The sequence below is a fragment of the Brachyhypopomus gauderio genome, unplaced genomic scaffold (assembly GCF_052324685.1).
Source record: "Brachyhypopomus gauderio isolate BG-103 unplaced genomic scaffold, BGAUD_0.2 sc77, whole genome shotgun sequence".
In the NCBI taxonomy this organism is placed as follows: domain Eukaryota; kingdom Metazoa; phylum Chordata; class Actinopteri; order Gymnotiformes; family Hypopomidae; genus Brachyhypopomus; species Brachyhypopomus gauderio.
Genome location: NW_027506898.1, coordinates 569,753 through 595,439, shown reverse-complemented (window position 1 = coordinate 595,439; position 25,687 = coordinate 569,753). Strand labels below are relative to the sequence as shown.

Here is a 25,687-nt window from a genome sequence, read left to right as displayed (position 1 = left end):
ACCGTAAGTAATGGGACAGTGATTTCATTTTTGAACGTATTCCCAATATACCCAAGGAGTTTAGATTTGAGAATGTTGCTTAGTGGTTGAATTATTAATTGATCAAATGATCTGGTGAACATTTGTACTGGTTTAATGCAGTGTTTTGGGTTACGCTGCCCAAGAGTTTTGAAAGTCACAATAATGCATTTCCCATTACAGACGTGTTTAAAGATGTACACCATGCCATCTTCACTGTGTTGGTCTGACTGGCTGTGTGTCGGGTGTGTGTGTGTATGGGGTGTCAGGTTATGACAGTGATGTTGCAAGGGAGAAGGTCTTTGACTACACCACAAAGCTCAACGTGGTGAGCATTCGGGACATGGCCGGCACCAAACCTCACCTGCAGCAGAAGGAGGCATCTCCTGAGGAGAGGTACACCTCCAGTTCTCCCTCCGCTCCTCACCCACTCCGCTACCCTCATACTCTCTGGTACCGTATGACAGATTTGAGGTAGTAGATGGCTACGGAAGGACAGCCAAGAGCGACATTATTGATGTAAAAGGATTGAGATGCAGGAAATATCTAAATCTTGTTTCAGTGAAGGATTTCTAAAGTGTTTTCACCATTCTAACACACAGTTTGGGCCTCTTCATCCACACACTGCTCCTTAAGAGTCAGTTTATCATCCCTGTAATAAGAGCTTAATTTGATTGGTTTATTCATTTAATGACTGATTTTGATGACTTCTCCGCAAGAATGACTGTTTCCATCCTGTGGTGCTTTTCTACCAGACTGTAGGCACTGTGTGGCTGTCTTTGGTTGTGTCTGTGTGGCTGTCTTTTTTTGTGTGGCTGTCTTTGTCTGTGTGGCTTTTTGGTTGTGTCTATGTGGCTGTCTTTGTCTGTGTGGCTGTCTTTGTCTGTGTGGCTGTCTTTGTCTGTGTGGCTGTCTTTGGTTGTGTCTGTGTGGCTGTCTTTGGTTGTGTCTGTGTGGCTGTCTTTGGTTGTGTCTGTGTGGCTGTCTTTGGTTGTGTCTGTGTGGCTGTCTTTGGTTGTGGCTGTGTGGCTGTCTTTGGTTGTGGCTGTGTGGCTGTCTTTGGTTGTGGCTGTGTGGCTGTCTTTGGTTGTGGCTGTGTGGCTGTCTGGTTGTGGCTGTTTTTGGTTGTGGCTGTGTGGCTGTCTTTGGTTGTGGCTGTTTTTGGTTGTGGCTGTGTGGCTGTCTTTGGTTGTGGCTGTTTTTGGTTGTGGCTGTGTGGCTGTCTTTGGTTGTGTCTGTGTGGCTGTCTTTGGTTGTGTCTGTGTGGCTGTCTTTGGTTGTGTCTGTGTGGCTGTCTTTGGTTGTGTCTGTGTGGCTGTCTTTGGTTGTGTCTGTGTGGCTGTCTTTGGTTGTGTCTGTGTGGCTGTCTTTGGTTGTGTGGCTGTCTTTGTCTGTGTGGCTGTCTTTGTCTGTGTGGCTGTCTTTGGTTGTGTCTGTGTGGCTGTCTTTGGTTGTGTCTGTGTGGCTGTCTTTGGTTGTGTCTGTGTGGCTGTCTTTGGTTGTGTCTGTGTGGCTGTCTTTGGTTGTGTGGCTGTCTTTGTTTGTGTGGCTGTCTTTGTCTGTGTGGCTTTTTGGTTGTGTCTATGTGGCTGTCATTGTCTGTGTGGCTGTCTTTGGTTGTGTCTGTGTGGCTGTCTTTGGTTGTGTCTGTGTGGCTGTCTTTGGTTGTGTCTGTGTGGCTGTCTTTGTGTGGCTGTCTTTGGTTGTGGCTGTTTTTGGTTGTGGCTGTGTGGCTGTCTTTGGTTGTGGCTGTCTTTGGTTGTGGCTGTCTTTGGTTGTGGCTGTCTTTGGTTGTGGCTGTGTGGCTGTCTTTGGTTGTGTCTGTGTGGCTGTCTTTGGTTGTGTCTGTGTGGCTGTCTTTGGTTGTGTCTGTGTGGCTGTCTTTGGTTGTGTCTGTGTGGCTGTCTTTGGTTGTCTTTGGTTGTGGCTGTCTTTGGTTGTCTTGGGTTGTGGCTGTATTGCTGTCTTGGGTTGTGGCTGTATTGCTGTCTTTGGTTGTGTCTGTATTGCTGTCTTTGGTTGTGTCTGTGCTGTGGCTCCTGTGCTGTGACTCCTCCATCAAAATTATTCAAACATTGCAGACGCTCTTTGTGTTTCATTTTGCATTCCCATGGAGGCAGGGCATCGTCAAGTAAGTAACTTTTTGAAAGACTCATACAGCCTTAATATTGTTTGTTGTGCATAAGGTATTGGGCTGAAAGGACACTGTTCCAGTTTGTGAAATTGTAACTTGACATTGATGAAAGAATGCCTGAGGACCACAAAAATGGCTCGAACATGCTATATCCGTGATAGTTAACATGCTATATAACGTATATAACATGGTATATCTCGGATGGTTCTGGAGGGATAAATGATTCCTTTCCACGCATACATTTTCATGTTTTGAATGAATTTGTCTCCTATCCGTGAATGCCTAGCTCAAATTCACGGTCATGTCGAGCTTGTAGAACATCCATCCATCCAAATGAGGATCTCCTTCTGTTTTATTCGTATTTCTTATTTCAGTGGAAGAGTCTTACTGTTTAGAGTTGCATTCATGTTAAACATACATCTGAGCACAAACTATGATTGTTAATTAAACCCACTTAAACCCAGATTCCACTGTGTTATTGACTCCCAGTCACAACAAACTAGTGCCAAAATGATAACAAAATGAGGGAATCTACAAGATCCAGCAGCTGGAGATCTGTTGACAGCATGGAAAATGCATGCTACACTCAGCCTTCCATTCAAGTCTATGTGCATCTCTTTTATTGTTCATTATGAAATGAAAGGCCGAGCAGTGATGCAGACCCATGGTCACTCAGAACAGCTCAGTTCACGTCACTGCCGTTCAGCCCTGTTGTTGAGGGAGACTGGATTTCAGATTTTCACAACTTTGACCATTTATCTTTGGATTTGCTTGTTGATCTGATGGTTGTAAATAAGCAGGGATTTCCCTTGTAGCACCTTCTGTCTTAGATGGCATCAAACTCCATCTTTAATGTGTTATGGGTTTTAATAACCAGCTTTCACAGCCGACTTGTCTACCAGGCTGGGTGGCCTCCCAGGCTAGTTTTTTGTCTGCATTTTTAAGTTATGCATTGTTTAATTTGATATCTTGTTACACGTTGCAAGCATCCAAAACAATCATGCCTATTGTAGTTGTGGTTGTGTCTTCTTGTAATGGTTTCAGGTGTTGGTCATTGCTATCAGTAAAACTTCATTTAGTTCACACTGATCCACTAATAGGATCTACTAATAGGATCTATTGAGGCCTCTTTCAAACAAGCCAAAATGATCCATTATGAATTTTGTTCATACATTGTGTTTTCCATGTAGGTGTATTAATTTATCACCCAAAGTAGTATAAAGTGTTTCTGAGAATTGTTATTGCATGTGTAGTTTATTATGACTAAAGGGCAGATGTTAATCTGTTGAAGTATGTGCAGGTGCCCTCATTATGATGAGAAGTAGACAGAGAAAGGAGGCTACACATACACAGAGCAGAGTATGATCAGTAGTAATATATTCAGAGTATGATCAGTAGTAATAGACTTGCTCACTTGATCTTTTGTTTACCCACAGAGGTGTCTTTTATTTGTTTGTTTGTTTTTATTTACCCTGCAGCTCTCATTTGTCTATTCAGCTAACAACTCTATTTCTGACATCTCATTCATTTCCCTTTATTTTTCCAGTATGTCTTTACACATTATATTACTCACCCAAGATTTTTTATAAATTACATGTAAAACATCAAGTGCCCAGTTTATTACACGCTGATGGTGAACAACCTCATTCGCATAGCAGTTTTTGCAAAAGCCTTTCAGAAGCTCGCGTTCTCTTCTATGAGCACGTTTTGCATCATCACCTGCATCATCCACTGCGTGCGTGCCTTCCCTTTGTCTGCTGTGGGTTCTCCTGTCCACATGTCTGATGGCCCAAGCCTCTTTCCCCTGTCTGCGTTGTTCACCAGTCCACTGTTGCACTCTCCCCTGCCCTGGGACATCAGGGAATGACTGCTCTATTCCGATCAGGGAATCACGGCTCTATTCCGATCATGGAATGACTGCTCTATTTATATCAAAGCACTCCTTTTATCATCCAACTCCTTGTTCAATATCTCTCCAGCATGCTCCAAAATAGAGAGAGGAAAAGCATGGTTCACCAAGCCCAGGAAATAAAATGACAAACTGTATTCACCCTCTCTAGGTCAGGTGCTCCCTGTTCGCTATCTCTAGAGCAGATGAAAGGTTGCTCCACTGTGATGTTTCATATGTGCATGAAAAGGGCTGTGGAACATTTACATTTGGAGAATATGGTGGAAAAAATGATCAAACAACATAATAACAATGTGTTTGGCTATGTGGCCATTTAAAAAACAAACTCAAGCCTAAGTTTTATTCTTCTTTGGGTTTTCTCCAATACTGTGCTGAAATGTAATATATTTCTTCATCCCCCTCCCCCACATCCTAGATCTTCCTTACATTTGTAGATACTTGAACTCAACTGCCAGGAAAGATTTCCATTTCTTTTCCAGTTATCGAATTTCCATTTTTTACCAGTATTGCCAATTATGCGTAAAGTGGTGAATGGCACGTTATCACCAGTAGGGGGCGTGGGGCAGGAGCCAGTTTTGGGAGCAACTACTCTAGAGCGCTTGTGCTCCTGAGACCTTCCACCCCTGAGTGACTCTGATGGTGTCCAGGCTGCTATATCCTTACTAAACCTTTTTTTGGCTTTGCCTGCTGCATTGAAGAGGATCCAGGTAACATCCCATTTTTTTCTCCTGTTTGCTTTGACTGTGCCTGAAGCTTCTGGTGTTTTGCTGTGTCCCTGAGTGCTTTCCTGCACACGTCACGTAGCCAGAGATGAACCCCCACCACCTCCACCCCTTCATGAAACCCATTCTCTTCACGTGCCTCTCCACACTTTGACAAGGAAAGCAAGCGAAACGCTTCTTGTTTTTGCATTTCAAATTCTCCTGTTTTGGGACTGCTGGTCAAGCATTCATGTCCTGGACGTCCATCTGCGACTCACTTTCACTTTAAGGATCCAAGCTCCCACATCGTTAGCCACCAGCAACCAAATCGAGTGATTTATGATATGAATACCTCAAACATTGGTCTTCCTCTATAGCCATTGCTTCATTTATCAGTAGGTATTATAGTACACATGCTCTTTATTCTCTGACCTAGAAATTTCCTTCCATGTGCCACTCTGCATTAACAGTCTCTAAATGAAGATGTAGTAACATTAATCATTTAGAACAAGTTTGCAACTCCTTTAATCACATTTCGTAAGCACACAATCAGCTAAAGCTTCAGCCTTAAATAATTCTGGGGTCTCAGTGCTCTTCAAATGATCAGCAGCTAGATATGGATGTCTGGTATACAATGTTAACTTGCAGCTCAGAATAAGAGTTATTTATTAATTTTTTTTTAAACAACAATTATGACTCTCCCAGCACAACAAACGTTGTGTGCAGTGCAGTAACATTTTTGTTTGTTTTGGTTTTTCCTGTCCTCTTGTTTTGTGTGAACTGTGTACATGTGCCTTTCTCTGTATAAGGTAAACATGTAGCAAGCTGTGTGCTCGGATATATGTCCATCACGTCAGAAGCGATTCTAACTAAACACTGCTGTTTTCACCACAAAAACCAATGACAAATCAGACTTGGGTCGGTCAACCTTTTTTATAACATATTATTAGGACGGCGGCAATCCTTTCTGCCATTTTCACAATGGGGGATTCGGTCTTTATCAGTTTCACCCCTAAATTTGGAACATGTCAGTTAACCCATATATTTATTTATTAGTAATACTAGATTGTACCTTTCAATTTGTTTAATCATAGATGGAGACCAGTTGGCACTTTGAACTCCATTCACAATAAAAATAAGGAGTTAATCATAAATACCCCAAATTAGACTATAGAAACTATAGAAAAACCAAGCAAAAATGTCCAAAAGTTGGTCTCAAAACAGCTTCTTAGAATAATTAAGTTCAGCAGACTTTTGACATTTCTTTCAAATCAAGCACCTAATAAACTCTACTTGCTGAAATGAGTTTTGACAAATAAAGTTTGTAAAGATAAATAAATTTGTCTTAATCTTTAGCAATGGACACAATTTCGCCTTTCCAGTGGGCTCACTTTGTCTTCATTCTGAACCTCAGATGCATGTTTAGCAAGTTTTGTGTGTGTCTGTGTGTCTCGTTTTCTGTATCTCACACACACACACACACACACACACACACACACACACAGATGTGAAAAAGAAACTGATGCTGACAATGGTAGTAAATTGCCATTTAAATTGAATGATTTAGAAGCTTAGAAAATACTTAATATAATAACCAGGACAATCAAATACACATTATAATCTACATATCTTATGGACATATATTTATTTCTCTGTTGGCACACAAAAGTTGTCTTTTTTGACATGCTCATGCCCTAATTATTTTATCTACAAGCTGTTGTGTAAAACCATAGTCAGGAAGAGATTGTGTATGCATTTTAGAGGAAAATAGTGCTACACCACAAGAAGTTGATTTTCGAATGTCCAGAAAAGTTCATAACACTTTGGTTCTCCCATCTGGTGCGATCATACAGACTATTATGTTGTCTGCAACCTGGTACATTTTTTTACGGCTTCACAGTCTGAGGAAAAATTTATTGCTTATGTAATCAGAAGTCATGTAATCAGAATGGTTCAGTGTAGGCCAGCCATAGAGGGTGTTAAGTAGCTGGTGTCTTAGTGAGAGGACACCAGACAGCTCCGTGTTGGTAGTCTAGACTTTTTTTTAAAAAGCACGTTTTTGAGTAAAATGTATGTCTGTGTATGAACATTATACATAAACACTATATTTCAAAGCCTAAAAGAATCACAGATCTTTGAAATTTTGAATTTTCACCACAGATACTACATACATTGGAACTGTTTTGCAGTATTTGGGACTGTAAAGCGAAAACTTTGCATGCACGTGTGCTCAAGAACTTCTTATCCACAGACCACCTGTAAGTCGGGGCGTCCCTCTACCGGAGAAGCTGCAAAAAAATAACATCCACAAGAAGAAGAAGGCAGTGGAGGTAAAAAAGCACCGTGGGGTCACTCTTATTTCAACCTTTCCGCAGGACCCAGCATAGGCAGCAGAATGGTTTACTGTGGCCACAAGATCCTAAAATCAAGGTTTTGAAATCGTGACGCATGCCCATGTTGTATGTATTTGTTTTTGCTGTGTGTGTGTGTGTGTGTGTGTGTGTGTGTGTGTGTGTGTGTGTGTGTGCTCCCAGTTTTCTGTCCTGAGTTCCTGAAATAATAGTTTTCACATTGGTTAATTTGTGCTCCTGATTTTAGATTAAGTCTCCTAGTCACATTAAACTAAATCATGCACTTTATCCCATGCAGTTTTCAAAGGGATAATGTGAAGACAATTAAAGGAGTTTATTACCCCATACATTCTAAAATGGCTAACAAAGAATGAGTAATAATGGGGAACACTTGGCTTCTTCTCTTATGTGTACATCATACTATGCAAATACTGTGTGAGATATTTATTTATGCCTCTTTTTTAAATGCTAGGGATCATAAATATTAAAAGTATAGCTTACCTTCAGTAAAACATCACAACAGTATGGTTGAATTTTCTTGGAACACGTTGTTCTAAAGCCATGTTTTTGAAGTGGTTGAAGCTTTTCTGTGGCTTTCAGGATCTGGTGCTGGAGCACGTGTTTGGATTCAGAGGCTTTGATTGTCGAAACAACCTTCACTACCTCAATGATGGCTCTGACATCGTATTCCCTACGGCGGCCACAGCCTTGGTGCACAGCCTTGCCACGGGTACACACAGAAATGCATTTAGATTAATATATATCAGATCTAGAATGTGCATATTAATGCAAAAGCTCTTTTCTAATCATTCAGAGAAATTAAAGGACAGTTTTTTTTAACATAAAACTTATAAGTTACCAGTTATGTCCAACCTTATCCAGATTTCATGGCATCTTCTGTCAGGTACACAGAGTTTTTACCTGGAACACACAGACGACATTCTCTGTCTAACTGTCAATCAACATCCCAAGTACAAAAATGTTGTTGCAACAGGACAAATCGGTAAGTGTTGCTATTTGCACTGGCCTGAAAGATCAGACTGAACTTTGCTCAGTGAGGAATGAGGATATGCTCATTATATTATGCTAAATATTCTCAAACGTGCTAAACGTACGTGCTAAGATAATGAGGCTTAGGCTTTTCTTTTATATCTGCACAGTGCTAATGGCTCCTTGCTACCATTTTTACTGGTGTTAATATTTTTAGGCGACACATTATTTGCTCCTTATTAGCAATCTTCCCATCTTCACTAGAGTCTAACCATTAAGCTTGAACTGCTCATTATCAAACCAAACCATGAACCTGTTGATCTCCATTCATTAATATTTTCTTCAAATATTTCTTCTATTTTTATATACTTACCATTTTCATTTTTTAAAAAGTATGGGGTGCACCCACTCGTCCAGTGGGTGCATAACCGCCTGCATAACCCAGACATGTAAAGCCCACATGGTGTAATACTCGACTGCAGTCATACCGGCGCTTTGCAGATCATCCGTTTCATTGGCACGATGGACGCCTTGTCCTCACTTCTGTGTTTCTGTGCCGTGTGCTGTTGTACAGGGAGCAGCCCCTCCATCCACATCTGGGATGCAATGAGTAAACAGACCCTGTCCATCCTGCGCAGTTGCCACGCCAAAGGGGTGGGCTACGTGAACTTCAGCGCCACCGGCAGACTGCTGCTGTCTGTGGGCATCGAGCCGGACCACACCATCACCGTGTGGCGCTGGCAGGAAGGTGAGGCGGAACAGGAGCTTGCTGGGCAGGTTGCGGTTGAGGCTTGGGAGACTGTCAGCTATTTACTCGACGAGCATTGTACTCCTGCATGAGTTAAACTGAAAGCTAAATGTTTGAGCGTTGTCTAAACATTTGATGGCTGATGAAGAAGTGCATGATTCCAATCAGCACAATCGTAAGTCTTGATTGAGCAAAAACTCACCCTTCTCTCTGCCAACTCCCTTCCTCTCCTGTTGGCTTCTCTCTGCCCACGTGCATGCGCCAGGGACCAAAGTCACCAGCAGAGGGGGCCACACGGACAGAATCTTTGTGGTGGAGTTCCGGCCGGACTCGGACTCGCAGTTTGTGTCGGTGGGGATCAGGCACATCAAGTTTTGGACGGTGGCAGGCGGTTCACTCCTGTATAAGAAGGGAGTCTTGGGTTCGGTTGCAGACGCCAGGTTGCAGACCATGCTCTCGGTAGCTTTCGGTGCTGTAAGTGGGTTTTTTTTTTGCATCCATGCAGTCACCATCCAGTCCATGCAATCACCTGGGTAGTACATTTCAGCAACCATGAACCGGTATTATAAAGTATTTTACGAACTCTATATTGCTCTATAAAAACAATTCATATCTTTATTGCTTTAGGAACATCAGTATGTCATCAGAACGTGTGTGATGCTATGGTTCGGTCGGAATTGATTTGGGCGTAAACGTCCTTTTTGCTCAAATGACAGTGTTTTTACATCGAAGGCTGAATATGCCCTCAGAATAGCCTGACGTTCACGGGGGCCATAAACGGGGACGTGTATGTGTGGCGGGATCACTTCCTGTTGCGGGTGGTGGCCAAAGCTCACACCGGGCCCGTCTTCACTATGTACACCACGTTAAGAGATGGCCTCATTGTCACGGGAGGCAAAGAGAGACCGTAAGAACCGTTCTCATGTCGTGTGTGTATGCATGTATATGCGTGATGTGTTTGTGGGTGTATGCAGGTACCCTTCTGTATTGTTCAAAGCGTGTGTGTTTGGATTTGTGTTTGTTTGTGTATGTGTTAGGACAAAAGAGGGCGGTGCGGTTAAGCTGTGGGATCAGGAGATGAAGCGATGTCGTGCCTTTCAACTAGAGACAGGCCAGGTGGTGGACTGTGTCCGGTCTGTGTGTCGTGGAAAAGTAAGTTGCTTAAACACACACAACTAAGTGTTCACCTCCATAAAATGAATGTTTGTCATCTAACACAACTGTCCAATAGTGCACTTTAGTGGATTTGTCATGTGTTTAGGGGAAAATCCTGGTGGGGACAAAGGACGGAGAGATTATTGAAGTTGGGGAGAAAAATGCTGCCTCTAACATCTTGATGAACAGCCATGTGCGGGGAGCAATCTGGGGCCTGGCCACACACCCCTCCAAAGACATCTTCATCACTGCCAGCGATGATGGAACCGTCCGGATATGGGACCTTGTTGATAAAGTTTGTAGCCTTACTCAGCAGTTTGCTTCTGTATACAAAATATATGTTGGAGGAGCATGAACCATATCTACTCAACCATATCTACAGTATATGAACCAATAGCTAGAATATAGATTGTGAATATTTGTTCTTCAAAGCACCTGCGCTGACTAAGATGACAAGCACTCTGTCTTTCAACAGAAACTTTTAAATAAAGTCAGCCTCGGTCATCCTGTCAAGTGTGCGAGCTACAGTCCTGATGGGGAGATGGTGGCTGTCGGCATGAAGAATGGCGAGATCATCATCTTCCTCACCAACTCCCTCAAAATGTGGGGCAAGAGGCGAGACAGAAGCTCCCCTATACAGGACATCCAGTAAGGCGCGGGGCTTTTAAAACACTCCACAGTCCCGTCACACATAAAGTGTATTCCTGCACACAGGCTGTAATTTCAATATGTGAGCTTTGTCACCTGTACAGAAAATTCTGATGATTTAAGTGTAGTCAAGCAATTCCAGTAGTGTAAATTAAACAATTCTTTGCCAATATGACTGTCAGTTGTTGACTGATGTATGGTTGGTTATTCAAAACAGCCTCACTTTCCTGTTTTTCCTGAATAATAGGATTATTTTTCATAAATCAGTATATCCGTGGTACCTTAATATCGACTTATACTTTATCAGCCAAACAATAAGATTGGTCTAATCCTAATGTGAAATTGGTTTGTAATTGTCAGGTTCAGTCCTGATAAGCATTTGCTGGCGGTGGGCTCAGCTGAATGTAGCATGGACCTGTATGACCTGACGCAGGGTTCCTCCTTCAGCCGAGTCAGCTACTGCAAGGACATACCTGGCTTTGTGCTACAGATGGACTTCTCTGCAGACAGCAAGTTCATTCAGGTAGACCCTGTAATCAACATTGTCGCCAGTAAAGTCGAGGTCCATCTGTGCACATATGGAATGTGACAGTAGGCTACAATCCTACAGGTGTCCACAGGAGCCTACAAGCGCCAGGTTCTTGAGGTCCCCTCAGGCAAAACAGTCACTGATCAGACTCTAATTGACCGAATCACATGGGCTTCCTGGACCAGGTAAGATTAGCTTAGCCTAATGCCTTTTTCTGGTCCATCTGTGATTTCAGTTAGCTTCTTTATTTACTTCTTTGTTTTCCTTACAGAAACTGTATTTATTTTGTTATAAATCAACCAGTTACTCTGGTTTTTATAGCGTCCTTGGTGACGAGGTGTTGGGAGTCTGGCCAAGAAATGCAGACAAAGCGGATGTCAACTGTGCCTGTGTCTCGCATGCTGGCCTCAATGTGGTTACTGGCGACGATTTTGGCCTTGTCAAGCTCTTCGAGTTCCCATGCTCTGAGAAGTTTGTGCGTTCCCCTGTTTTCTGAAAATTACACAATACTACTACAACCCTGGGGCTGATTGAAAGGTGTCCCACTAGAAACATTATGTCTAATCTTTTTGTTTTTCCAGGCTAAACACAAGAGGTACTTTGGTCATTCTGCACATGTGACCAACATACGTTTCTCGTATGATGACAAATACGTAATCAGCACTGGAGGCAATGACTTCAGGTAAAGTAGAAATATTTCAAATGGTGCATATTGGAGTTCATGTAATTCAAGATAACCTGTAGTTGCATATAGCGGTGTAACATAGAAACAGACTTAGAAACCAACAATCTTTTGTTATTTTTACCAGAATCCACATTGATACTGAGCTCATACAATAAGCCGGTGTAAACCTGTAGCAGAATTTCAGCAGCCGTATTGGCTGATGTCCTCGGATCTTCAGAAACTGCAGAGTTCAGTTGAAAATGAGAAAGACAAAAACATTTTTTTCAGCTGCTGCCTCCTGTAAATGCTCCATCTGTAACTGCAGCTTATGTGACATTCGCAGTTGAAGTTTTTTTTATGTCTACTATAACATTAGTGCATATCAAAGAGGCTTTTGTATAAGGCTTGAGTCTGTAGAAGGCTGAAACGTGAATTGTTACAGCATATTATAAGTAATAATATTAATTATTATATTCTAATTAATATTGTATATAATATTATAGTGTATAATGTGCACCTTTCAATAATTTCATTTTGTTCTGTAATTTTCTTGCAGTGTGTTTGTATGGAAATGTCTGTGAGTCCACACTTGTGAAGAAGGTAGGCCACCTTAAACTTCAAATCTGAGGCCTCTGCACTGTTCAGGACACGGCTGCACTTTGATTGGTTGCTTAAAGAGTGTGAGAATGTTGACATTTAACACCCACTATATTTGTGGATTTCGATTTCGATTTCCGTGTTTTGCAAAATTGACCAACTATTCTAATGTTATTGTTATAGTGGAATAAACAATGACCTCAGAAGTAAATACTTATGTTTACATTGTAATCTGTTCTAAACCAAGGAACTGAACTGAAGTACAGATTGCCAACATGGGTGTACGTTTACTTTCAAATCAAAGCATTTCTCTGTGTTTGAGAGTAATTCTATATTGTGTGTTATTTTTTCACTTAGCTTTAGGATTACTATAACCGAACATAAGTGCCTTTTCACGTGTCTCATAGGTTTATTGAGTATTGTAATGCTCTGGTGCTATATAGTTATTAAGTTTTGTTGTTAAATTTGTAACTGTTGTGAACTATGCATATAAACTTAAGAGTCCAATTTTGCATATTCTCCCATGGTGTGATAGTCTAAGATGATGTGCGATGCATAAATGCATGTAAATTGTGCACAATTCTATGACATGATGAATTACATTTGTTTTTTTGTTTTTTTCTTCATTGCACTCCATAAATATGCTGTAATCAGCTAATACTTTTGATTATACTTAGAATTCAATGCACAGTTGCAAAACACGAGCCAAAACAAAGCAAGAATCCACTGTCATTGCCATAGACCGTCTGCCCTATGTTCTCTTAATGGCATTGGATATTAAAGACTACAGGAGGCACGCGGGTCGGATGGGTCTGTGGCTAAAGAATGCTAGTCTATCCTTTTGATGACCTACTTATGTAAATCACCTGGGACAATATTGATATGTGAGGACATATTACATCACTTTGACGCTCTACATTCAGAAGCCATTCACAGATCCTACATATATTTTGACCACTATGAGTAAGAGTTGGTAAACTTACTTTATTGGACTTTTTCCCATTAATAATGCTCCAATGAGTGACACAACTTTCTAACACAAAAGCTAAAATTTCTAAATAGATTTTGTAACTTAACTGATTGTCTTAAAATGTTATTTGCGCTTGCTGTGGAAAAACTGTGTATTCAGACGTGGACTCAATTTAAGAAACATGGCCATTGTGTTGGTCAGTTTCTTTCTGCCAGAGCCTATGCTCCATGTCCACGAGCTGCTTTAAAATGCACATCGCCTGCACAACGTAAATAGCTAACCAGCTAGCCAAGATCTTCTCAATAATACAATCCCTCACCTATCTAGCTAAAATGGCCTCTTGGCAACTTGAAACGCTCATGGCCAAATGACAAACATAAGCAAAGGCATTAAAACTAACATGTTACCTAATTCTGCAAGAAATAACTAAAACAAGACAAACAAATATATGATTTTAATAATATGATTTGATTTTATGATTAAATATGATTTTAATAATAAAATACAAGACAAAAATAAACCTGTTTTTGGAAATAAATATATTTCAGATAACTGCTACATTGTTAGCTCTTACTGAAAATAAAAGAAAATAGCTTTATAAGACAGACAAAAAAATTATTTATGAAAAACATATCAGTTATTATACAGTGCAGCATATAATTTATGGCAAGAACTCTGACAGAAAATTGAGAAGGACTTGTAAATAGTCTAGAATGAACCAGCATGTGACAGTTGGTTATGGTTATGGTTAGCATTGCATAACTTTATTGAGAAATTGGTGTTTAAACAAAACAATGATGAGCTAGGAGTTGAATGTAACACACTTAACAATGTTAGATGTGAGTGGGGAAGAAGCATCAGGTTCAGTAATCAGCTTGAAAATATACAAGTCTAAGAATACAACAAAAAATAAAACTAAAAGGAAAATAAAACCAATTTAGCCATTATATCTTTGTTCAGTAGTTCATTTAACACAGTGCATTCAGTGGAGAGTCCACCAACACAAATATCACCAAAGTGTTCTTACTTTGAATATGCCGGTTACTGGTGGTAAGCGAAGCTATTTGTTTTGCTAGACTGATTCGTATACAAATAACGCTACCATTTACAGGTACAAATTTACTTATTTAACATTACACAATCAAACTAAAATACACTGGATTGGGCAGACAGGAGTGTAAAATGTAAGAAAAGCATCAAAAGAACAGAGCCCAAATAAATCTTGTGAACGCTTTGAGATATGTTTAATGATGGTGGTTTAGTTCAGGTCAAACACAAACAAAGTGATGTGTGGGCTTTTGAAACAGACACCAAAGTTTACTATGCAGTCTTAAAATGTTTGGAAACAGAGATGACTTTTACTGTGGACCACATGATCACTTCTTATTTTAATATTTTTCCCTTCACATACGAGTATACACTTATTTGATAATTCAATTATTTTGTTATCATTTCCAGGCATTGTCTGAACACCCTTATGTATGAAAACATACCCATGAGCGTCTGCAGAAATTGGTCTGTACAAGTAATAGTGCACATATTTTTTTCACATTTACATTTCTGTTTGTTTGTTTTAATGTTTCCTTCATTGGCCTCCATATGAGAGGGAAAGGTAGTTTACTGGCATGATGAGCAACATTAAACTTACAATCTTACACAAGCGTGCGATAATCTTGCTGGAGTTGTTTTTAAAATAACATTTGAACATGAATGTGTAATTGTATACATGTGCTTCATATTAAATATATGTAGAAAATGAATGAAATTGTTCTGTTGATATAAAATGGTGTTAACTGTATTCCTCTCCTAAAGTAAATAAATAGATATGAGATATGTATCATTGTACATAATGTAGTGTCTATGCATTTTTTTCTGTAAGGTTCTATTGAATAGTATAAATTGGAAACATAAAAGTAGATTGTATTACTCACTTTATGAGTTTTCATAGGGAAGCCACATATGGACATGTTTTAAATGGCATGCAGTGTAATTCTAAGGGGGACTTGGAAGCATTGTCCTGGCAATGTTCCACTGCCACCAAAGCAAATAAGCAAAAAGGGCATTTCCAGAGGAATGTTAATGAACCACGCTTCTCATTGTCTTCACTTTTGTGTACTTGTTTAATGTGGTTTCATTTATTGGACATTTTCCTTGTTTCCATGTATTTGTTGTCTTCTGGAGACAAGTCTCCGAACCTTCTCTCAATTTGGAGCTAGCCGACCTTGCGTGTTTGATGACCTCACTGAATTCTGAGTTTTTAATTGAAGTTAGCCTTGAGAAAGGCTTTTCAATTAGCTACAACGCAATGCCTGTCTCCCTTGTAACTGTTTGAAGCTAGGTAGCTGGCTAGGGTTGATTGCATGTACATAGAGAGTAATGGTCAACTGATAATGCCGTAGCCCTTTCTTCAAAGCACTAAAAAGAAGTTTGCTGCTCTAAAGCACTCTGCAGTGAAAATCATAAATTCCATCAGTCAGATTTTCTGTCATTTTGCTAATTCACTTGCATTACAGAACCCTTTTAAATAACATATTGATATCTCTGAGCATTCTGCAGGATAGAAATGCATCCTCTAGTTACCAAGAAAAGAGAAAATGCAAAAGTTCAGGTTCTTTACGCTTCTCTTTGCATGCTGCATCTGTGTCATGGTGAGCAGATTAGAACAAGTTTATGGTTCTGCTCAAAGCAAAGCTGTGAACAAAATAAGCACAGGTGTTTACGGGTAGGAGATGTGCATGTGGATGTAGTGAAATGCTGCAGAAGTCCTGGAACTTTTAGACGCATACAAGTAACACACAGAAAAAAAAAATCACACACATTTTGAAAAAGGACAGTCCTCCAGAGCGTTAAGCAGTATTGTCTACTTTTTCCAACTCATTTCATATGCAAGTAAACAAAACACATTTTACCCATGTAGAGATACCAGTGGTACAATATTCCATGAAATAACAAAATATTGTAAATTAACTAATTTCATAAAACGTGACCAAAAGCAAAAACGGATACAATGGTGGTATAAATCAAATGTATTCATGCATAAAAAGTTACCCTAACTTAATTTTTACCTGTTTCCAATATCAACTGTAATCAAACCTTGTTGAATCCATGCACAAAGAATTAAGGCCATTCTAAAGGGACAATGGGGTACAACCCAGTACTAGCAAGGTGAACCTAAGTGTGTGTACATGTTCGTTTAAAACCCTGATGGGCCACATTGTGTTTGCAACTTTTATTATGACATGAAGCAGTAACGTTCTGTCGTAAAGAGTACACTTAAATCACTTATTAAAGTGTTTCTGTATCATCTTTGTCTGCGCAAAAGAAATTGATCATTCTGCCTTTAAAAAAAGCTGTGAGGGAAGCATCATTATTAGCCCATCATTGCCAACATGCAAATTCTGCCTCCGTTTTAACCCTGAAGGCTTAGGGCTACCTGAAGTGTGCATGCTGTGAGGTCAGCAAAAGGTCGAGGCATCATCCCCAGTTTCTCCCAACTATTCCCCCGAGGATCATAGCGATGAACCCATGGCGTATCTCGAGCTGAATCAGCCGAAGACCCTCCCATGATATACAGCCGACCATCAAGAACTGTGGCGGCAGGTGAGAGGTGAGGACGGGGCAGGAGGGGGAGGGCTGTCCAGGAGTTGCTGAGCGGCTCGTATGCCTCGCAATGCAGCTGGTCGCTGAACCCTCTCCATGCGGGCTGCAGGCCTCCGGCCACCACCAGCCTCCTCTCCGTGGTCAACATCACGTGACCGGCACGCCCCCCGCCGCTCGTCATTGGAGAGCGTCTCGAGCAGCCCTGGGTGGGGTCGTAGTGCCACATGCAAGGGAGGCAGTGGAGGTGGGATTCACAGCCCCCTGACACGTAGATCTCTCCATCCAGTACTGCAGCCGCATGGCCACAGATGGGCACGTCTAAGGGGTGAGCCAGCCTAGCGGAGAGAGAAGAGGCAGATGGTGCTACAGAGTAAATGCAAATTTTTGCCTAAAAAAAGCTCGTTGTATAATCGTAGGTGTAACTGCACCTCCAGGTGTTGTCTTCAGGTGTGTAGTACTCCACAGAGTCCAGGCAGTTCATGTCGTCGTGGTTGCCGCCCATGACGAACACCTTGCCTCCCCGACACACTGCAGCAAAGTAATCCCTGGGGCTGACCATATCTGGCAATCGCTCCCACTTACACTTGGCAGGGTCGAATCTGAGAACACGTGCTCACATTACACAAACTCTGTGGGAGGTGTAAGGATCTGCTAGGCCACCATTGACCACCAGAGGGAGGCACAGAGTGACTCATCAGTAATCAAGGGGCAATCAGCCACACCTGTCATCTTGATTACTTAAAAGCAGCTCTCTAAAGCCTTCTGTCCACTAACTTCCCTCCAACCCTCATGGATTCTTCTTTCCTCCTCTCTCTAACCCCTTAACCTGCCTTGGCCAAGAGCCCATTTTTTGGTCAGGTTACTTTTTCCTTTAACTCTACCATTTTGTGCATTACTAACTACAACTAAGCCTCTTCACTCTTGAATGGTTTTTTACATGAAAGTTCCATTTTCACAGCTTCCTATCACTGGAGATACACCTGCTCCCCACAAAATGGAATACACACACAAATACACACACACACACACACACACACACACAAAGCCATCACCTCAGTGCAGACTTCAGTATGTCCAGCTGTCCGTAGTACTTGCGTCCGCCCAGCACATACAGCACGTTATTGAGCACGCACACACAGTGGCGAAGTCGAGACGGATCCGGCAGCTGGGCCAGGAGCTTCCACTCCACCGTCCGGATTAGGCCCTCCCCACGCAGGAAACGGCGGGCAAACCACAGGGAGTGGTTGGGCTCGCGCCGCTCAAAGTTGTCGTTGACACAGTCACCACCCACCAGCACCAGAACCTGTTTGACAGAAGGGACCCCTTTACCGTCAAGATCCGTGTACTTGAAACTTTGTTTGAACTTGCTGACCTGAAGTGATGTTTGCAGCAGCTGTCTGTCACAATAACGTGTGATCATATCGCACACCCAATCGCCAGTGGCTCCTCACAGAGCCAGGGGTTCATTTGCATGTATTAACATAGCAACACTGGTCAGATTCACATTACAAGTCAATTACTGGCACACCACACTGCTACCTGATTAGGGGTGCGCGGTTTGCAGTCGGATGTTGTGTTTTCTCCTTCCAGAAGTTTCCTCACTGCCTCCGAGGCTGCTCTTCCCTCCGGGCTTCTAATCAGCAATCTGCAGCCCTGCACCTGGGGGAATAATCAGAGAGGAGAGGAACGAGCAGAAGTAGCTCAGAGGTGCACACTTCCACCCTTGGGCTTGTGGGATACGAGTCATTTGAGAAGGTTTAGAGAACTTTAGGATTTGTGTTTGAGTTAGAGTGAACTTCCTTGGTTCCACTTGGTTCCTTGGCAATATTTCTCTCTGGGAATTTGCCATCACCTACCTGGTAGAATAGCACTATTCTTTGTATAGACTAGTGTAGTTGGGGTGTGCTTTCTGTTAATAGCTTAAAACTATAGAAGTAGTACATGTTGTTTTGTTCTTTTTTGTTTTTCCCCCCTGTTTCTTTTTTTATAATCCTGGCCTAGTGTGTTATTTCCCCATCATTTGTATGATTTATCCTTTCTTTTAAGCCCCCTGCATTTCCTGTTGAAAGAGTTTTAAAGGTTTCCACTCTGAGCATATCTAGCCAGCTTCATGTTCATACTTCATATCTATACTTCATATCTATACGTCTTACTCCCTCTGCATAGACTCCATCCAGCCACATATCAGTATGAAATGCAGACTCTGGTGCTAGTGCGTTACTAGGTAAACCCGACCTTGGCGGTCTCTACATCTGTGCTACTACCTCCTCCAGGTCTCGCGGGGTCATTAGCGGGAAGCGGATCCTTCGGAGGAGTGTGGGGAGACTGCGCAGCCTCTGGGCTTCATCCTCCACCACCCAGCTCATCACTGCCCTGAATAACACGACCTTGACAGAAACGGAGGGGATGAAATGCAGTGAGGCGGCGTTTTCAGTGTGGGGGCCACAAACAGAATGCTATTTTTGATGCACCGTAGAAGTAGCCAGTAATAGTCTAAGTAAGTCTGCAGAGAAGTGTGGCATAGCAACCAGCCACAAGAGATTCATCTGTCTAGTTTCATCTGTTTCTATGTGAGTTCCATGAATATGCACTCAGAAATATACGGGGATATTTTTAAATATCTCCTAGCAATCTTGGCACAGCCAGTAAGATGCAAACACACAGACATGTGCTGCTTGTTTTGTAATGCAACATCTGAAGTTTTCAGGAAAATGGTCTCTGTTTGTATGTTTCCTGTTCAGACCTCACCTCACTTTCTGCATTGAGTGTGTCTCTCTCTAACAGACGCTCCAGCAGGGGGCAGGAGAGATCCTTGAACTTCTCCCCCTCTGTGATCCTCTGAAAGTGGGCTAAAACGTAATCCTCCGCCACCGCACCAAGCTGCCGCAGCCCATAAGTCTCAGCTAAACACAGGATGTCCAGACAAGACGTGTCGTCTAAATGCTCCTGCAGGAAGTTTAAACAGAGTGTGAGCGCCCCCTGCAGCTGAAACTGCAGTGCTGCTTCGGTGAGGTCCCACACGTTCTGCCTGCCCAGTTTCAGCTGGCCAGTATAGATGAAGTCCAGTAGTGACCACAGCACCCAGGCTGCTACGCCCTGGATACGGACCACCTCCTGCTCACATTCGCGTAACCCTCCGCAAAGGAGGGCGCGAAAGTAGTCCCCCCCAGCAGCAAGTATGACTCGATGTGCTGAAAGGCAGACAAATAATGACAGACAGAGGGTGAAATGAGTTTTTCTTCCAGTATTGTGATATTCAAAATGTAGAATTCAGTGTGCATGATTGGCTATAATTGATTATGGTATTAGAGAATAAGTGATCAAATTTATGGCACAAACCAGATTTCACAAAAAGGTTTGCTTCCACAAACCAGATTTTCACTTTTTTATATTTTGGTTTAAAATTAAAGTCAAGTTAATCAAGTTTGGTACACACAGAATACACGTGTCTTTTTATAAACCTACTTTAAAAGATATGTGAGTTCTGTGCAATCGCTTCACACTTCTCAGAAGAAGCAGAAAACCAAACAAACTATAAAATATTTATTGCAGCCCATTCATGAGTTACTGATTCAATATAAATTATATATTTCTTCTACGAAAATGACTCAAAAACATAAAGCATTACTACCAGTAAGGCAGAGGGTCATATGAAAGTATACTGCCTTTAATTCCACAAGCACCTTCTAAGCAAAGATTATTAAATATTTATTACAAAAAAGGTGTAAGTAAGGGCTTTTGAAAAAAACATAGATTTTCAAAGCTATTAAAATTAAAAGGCTTTTTAAAATGTTTTTTGTGTTGGTTTTGACTCGAGTTAGGTGACAACCTGACTTGTAAAAACATTCTCACACCTGTTCAAATTGTTAGTTTAGGCTATTTTGTCAAAAGCACTCTTTCAAGTTTACCAGGGAAACGCTCTCCAGACTCCACCTCTATGATGACATCACAGCCAACATGTCTCTCCCACAGTTCCCTGATGACTTGGAGGCTGTTTTGTCTCTCTGCTCTCCCACAGGGTGGGGCCTCCCCCCTGTACACCTGCGGCAGTCGCTCTACCCCTAATAACCTGCAAGCAATGAGCATCTCCTCCAGATCTTCCGTGCAAGTTGCATCCAACTCTCCACAGTAAGCAAAGTTCAGAACAGCTTTTAGTCCTGAAGGACTTATATGACACTCTGGCTCGCCCATTTCACCTAAATTTACCTCCTTAAGTTGAATCTGCCTGGAGAGAATCCACTCCTCTGCCTTTTGGCTGACAGTGGCAAGCACTAATTGGTGTACCCTGTGGGAACTTCCTGGGAGCTGTAAGATGCAATCCAGCAGTAGCCCCTCCTCTTTTAAACCATGTAACGAAGAGAACAGCGAGTCACAGTGGGAGGGCAGCATGAAGGGGCGGAGTTGTTGGTCCTGGCAGTTCTCTGGGAGCAGGGTACGTGATGTGGTAATGTCTAACGGGGGAGGAGCCATGCTAGCATTGCTAACTTTAGCATTTTTTGTGTTTGTTTGGACACGAAGGGATGATGAAGAAGAGCTGTTTGTTTTTGTTGATCCTTTCCTTAGCCCACTTCCGCTGCTTCCTCTGTCACTTTTCTCATTAGCTGAGGAACTGGACTGAAACAGCGCCACCCGCTGGCGTAGAGATAACTGTTTCTCCTGACGCCTTTCCTGGGTTTGGTGCAGGGACATAGTTCTGTAAGAGGAACAAATTACATTTAATTTAAAATAAAACACCAAATCCCAATATCTCGTTTTTGATAATTAAAAATAAGATATTCAAGATATTGAATTTAAGTACACCAAGAGAAGTGTGAACTTATCTTTGCTAGTGTGAACCAGGGCTGGAGTGTACCCTTTTTTCAGCCTTGGAGTTTCGTGCCCAAATCCGGCCCAAAATTATTTTTTCCTCCCAATCGGCCCAAACTAGAGATTGACATGAGCCGGCCCATCGGGAATCCCCCTGAATCTCCCGATTAACCACTCCGGCTCTGGTGTGAACCCCTTTGTTTAGGTGTCCTTTGCCCAATCTCTGCTGTCTATAGTTATTCATAGCAATTCACTGAAAATCTAACACAAATTCCCTGGATATAATGGGTACAAAAAATTTTACAATAATCTTCTAGTGTATAATGCTAAATGATAATATTTAACAAAGACGGCACACAGCATTTTACATGTGCGTATGTTCACTGAAAATATACTTTAAATTTTCCTGGTTATTGATTTTAAAAGTGTGTCAACATCTAGGAAATTTAGCACTTTGGAGTCAGTTGTTCTAATTAAATTTTCTATTTGCTGGCATCTACAACATGTTCAGTTTTGCCTACATGCTTGTCAAAAACAAAAAAGAGTTTCCAGACGAGTTTCTAAAGGTCTCTGTCAATCAGGCAGACATTTTGCAAGCGGAAGAAATGCAGCACTATTGCTCCTTTGCCTAGTAGTAGATGTCCTTCAAAGATCAGTGCATGTGTGTGTCTTGGACCCTTAAGGACCCACAGGTATCCCTTACACTAGACAGCATCTGTGTCCATGAGTCTCCCATAAGAAAACAACGATTAAGAGTGGCATTCAGCACTAAGTTACCATGGAGGATTCCAAGCTGCTCTCCAGAAAAAAAGAAAAACTTTGATCATTTTCAGCTAAAACATCTCTGGTTGCTCCATGTCACTATTACATATATCAGAATTCTGGCACTAGTATGAAGCTTGTCGGAGGGAGTATGTAAGAGGGACATTTTAACAAAGGTGCTATCTGCTATCTGGGCTTTTTATATACTAGGCACTGTGATGAGACAGAGGCCTCACGTAAACAACAGATGTTTTCTAGCCTTTTCAAGGCTAACAGTGCTGTTAGTAACTAAAAATCTTTTTAAGGGAATGTCTGTTGAGTTATAGAATGGGTATCTTATTATTAATTGTGAGAGTCACATGACAACATTAAAAACTTACCACTAGTCTGTCACGAGACAATCCAAGATGAACTGCACCACGGAATAGCGTAAGCCCAGCAGTCAGGCTTTTGATTTAAGCAATTAAGCATGAAATTACAGTTTACGTTCTTAACACCTAGTGCTGTTGACACCTCCAGCTGGTTTACAGCAGCAGATCAACCGTGGGTCGTTTTCAGGTTACCCAGGACAAAGGGAGTGTTCTAGTATCTGTTCACTAATAATAGATTCTGGCACTGGGTATCTTTCCATTTGGCAGAAGCAACAAAGTGCCACCATGCATTTCCTGCACTTAACAATAATTCACTAGAGAAACAATGGGAGCAAAATAGATTCGAATTGTTTTGTGCACAGAACATGATACTATGATACCTTATTGAAAATTTCTGTCACCTATGGCCATAAACCACCTTGAGCAAAGTTCTTGAAAATGGGATATTGATTATTCTGTAACTGGAAGCTGTTATATTTTGTGTCTCCATGACCTAAATAATATGTGATTTTCACCTTTAGTTTGTGAATCAGTGCAGATGACTCACTGCAGAAAAATTATAAGTACTGTTACACACACAGACATACACACGGACAGGTTTTGGGGTAAACAACATACTGAAATTAGTTTTTTTTTTCTTTTAGTAGTTTGTTAGTCTATGATGAGCTGAATTCACAAAGAGTGACAATTTTAATGAGTATCCCAGAAAGAAAGGTGTGCTACAGAACTGCAACAATTTTCATTGCAATCTGTAGTGGCTTCTTGGTAAATGGACATTGCCATGAAAAGTTAATTGCTTGTTTGCACAAAGCAAATGCAAATATGAACATAGTTATTATTCTGCATAAAACAAAGAGTTGCTTATACGAATGATCAAATACAACTTCCTTATAGATAATTTTGCAGAAGTCAAGGGTGAGTATTCTAAAACATGTCAGCAGAGATCAAATGAAAATGTATGTGATTTTTTTCATATAACAATCCAGGTCAATGTTATGTTCTAAAATCCTGGTGACTGATTTTGCTTTGCTTACAAGGTTGTGCCAGTTTTTAACACCAAAGAAACTGTTTAGAAGGAGAGGTCTTGTCATTAATATTCATAAAACCTATTCTAAAACATGTTTTCTGTTTTTGAATGTTAAGATTGAAAACAGAATATTGGCATTGGCATTTATTGTTGTTAAGGTTATTCCTCTTTCCTTAATAAATTCTTATTACTATTTTGCAATGTGCATCTAATTGTTTATTATTAATTTGTTCATTTAAATTAAAAGCTTGGAAATAATCAGTGACAGTAGAATGGCAGGAATATTGAAATGAGAAAAATTTGTCACGAACAAAATAAATTCTTTTCTACCATCACCTTGCGCCAAAGCTCCCAGACAGAACAATAACTGTTCATTTGTGTCTTAAATTTCAAGGTTAAAATTATTTGTGACCCTGTAGTCCCTTCTGTGAAATTCATAAAAGTAAGTGAGACATTTTAAAGGTAGAACAGTGCCTTTTTGTCACTTTATGGTCTTGGTGTCCTTGTAGCTGATCTAATAATCGGCTCACTTCGATGTTAAACGCTGTTATGAGGTTAATGATTGCATGCAACAGTTGACCCAGAAACTGACAGGAGGATAGAAAGAGTGAATCAAATGAAGACAGACAGAAAAAATATCAGCTAGTAAATATAGTCTTGTTTTTCCAACAAAAAGGCTTTCGTACCTGAGTTACAGGTTAAAAAATTAACATTTTGGGATTTGTATCACTTGTCTGTGATTTTTCATCTCACTTGATGCCAAAGTTAAAAACAAACACATATAAAAAAGCCCACATCATGATGATCATCAAAAAGAAGTCCAATTGTTTCATTATTGTAATCCTCTCAGAATTATTCTTATAATGCGTTCAGAATTGAGTGAAAGATTTGCAGTGTAGTCTGTGCAGAAGCACCCACACCCACATGTATGGGAGGGGTGAGGTCAAAAGCGAGGGTATAAATGTAGAAACTTGTGATAAGCTACAAGAGGCAGTTTTGAGTTGGATCAAGTTATCTGAACACACTAAGGTAAGGCTTGTCACATTGTTTACCATTTTGAAAACAAGCTGGTGCACAGTACTATGGATGTTTTATTGATGTGTTTTTACATTCAGTACATTTTATAAATAGAAATGAGAAACCTTTTCTAAATAATGCATCAATTGTTTTATTTGCTATTTGTTTCAATGTTTAATGAGCTCTTTTAAAGTTACATTTGTAATATGTTGTTACATTTTCTAAACATTCTCTTAGATGTCAAGGTTACACTTTTAGCAATGTAAGATAAATCAAATTGATCTGCATTTGATAAGGATAATAATTAATCAAATGGAAAGAACATCAGATATTTTTGATTTGTAAGTCAGTGCACATCCATTAACTATTAATGATTTATTTTCTCCAACTATTACATGTCCATCTTTAATTGGCTAGATGTTTACTCAAGCAACGCCACATCCATTTTAGCTGTGTAAACACATCACAGAACTGAGAATGAGACTAAGGCCCTTATCTTCCCATCCCAAAAAAATCCTAATGGTTTCACAGTCACACCAATGAAATATGTATTTGTGCCGTGACTTAAGTAAGTATGCTTGCTTACAGTCAAGGGTTCATGAAAAGGTGACGATGCAACCATTTGAACATGAACGCCTGTTTGCAGTGTTTTATGGTATGGAGAACAGCAAGGACAGGAAAAGTCATTTG

General features: G+C 40.9%; 2 protein-coding genes across 5 annotated transcripts in view; one reads left to right on the top strand and one right to left on the bottom strand.

The window, feature by feature from the left end:
• The window catches only part of LOC143491553 (echinoderm microtubule-associated protein-like 6), a 49,206-nt gene extending 35,154 nt beyond the window's left edge, over positions 1 to 14,052 (top strand). The window contains exons 27-42 of one of the 4 annotated variants that reach the window (XM_076990690.1): positions 288 to 414; positions 2,135 to 2,149; positions 7,014 to 7,092; positions 7,714 to 7,843; positions 8,018 to 8,116; positions 8,678 to 8,851; positions 9,117 to 9,325; positions 9,601 to 9,758; positions 9,889 to 10,003; positions 10,113 to 10,301; positions 10,482 to 10,654; positions 11,015 to 11,177; positions 11,265 to 11,368; positions 11,505 to 11,658; positions 11,765 to 11,865; positions 12,404 to 14,052. In XM_076990690.1, the coding sequence (XP_076846805.1) occupies positions 288 to 414; positions 2,135 to 2,149; positions 7,014 to 7,092; positions 7,714 to 7,843; positions 8,018 to 8,116; positions 8,678 to 8,851; positions 9,117 to 9,325; positions 9,601 to 9,758; positions 9,889 to 10,003; positions 10,113 to 10,301; positions 10,482 to 10,654; positions 11,015 to 11,177; positions 11,265 to 11,368; positions 11,505 to 11,658; positions 11,765 to 11,865; positions 12,404 to 12,428 (2,015 nt within the window). In that variant the 3' untranslated portion in view covers positions 12,429 to 14,052. Of the gene's footprint in view, positions 1 to 287; positions 415 to 2,134; positions 2,150 to 7,013; positions 7,093 to 7,713; positions 7,844 to 8,017; positions 8,117 to 8,677; positions 8,852 to 9,116; positions 9,326 to 9,600; positions 9,759 to 9,888; positions 10,004 to 10,112; positions 10,302 to 10,481; positions 10,655 to 11,014; positions 11,178 to 11,264; positions 11,369 to 11,504; positions 11,659 to 11,764; positions 11,866 to 12,403 lie in introns of those variants that run through there. The other 3 variants (XM_076990692.1, XM_076990693.1, XR_013125232.1) reach the window with 3 other exon arrangements.
• Positions 14,053 to 15,237: 1,185 nt separating this feature from the next.
• Positions 15,238 to 23,143, bottom strand: LOC143491554 (kelch-like protein 26). The gene is made up of 8 exons (XM_076990694.1): positions 22,963 to 23,143; positions 20,923 to 21,707; positions 19,763 to 20,205; positions 19,279 to 19,401; positions 18,554 to 18,673; positions 18,067 to 18,317; positions 17,443 to 17,613; positions 15,238 to 17,349 (listed from the first exon to the last, which is right to left on the bottom strand). The coding sequence occupies exons 2-8, from the start codon at positions 21,701 to 21,703 to the stop codon at positions 16,824 to 16,826; spliced, it is 2,415 nt and encodes an 804-aa protein (XP_076846809.1). The 5' UTR covers positions 21,704 to 21,707; positions 22,963 to 23,143; the 3' UTR covers positions 15,238 to 16,823.
• Between the last annotated feature and the right edge of the window lie 2,544 nt (positions 23,144 to 25,687).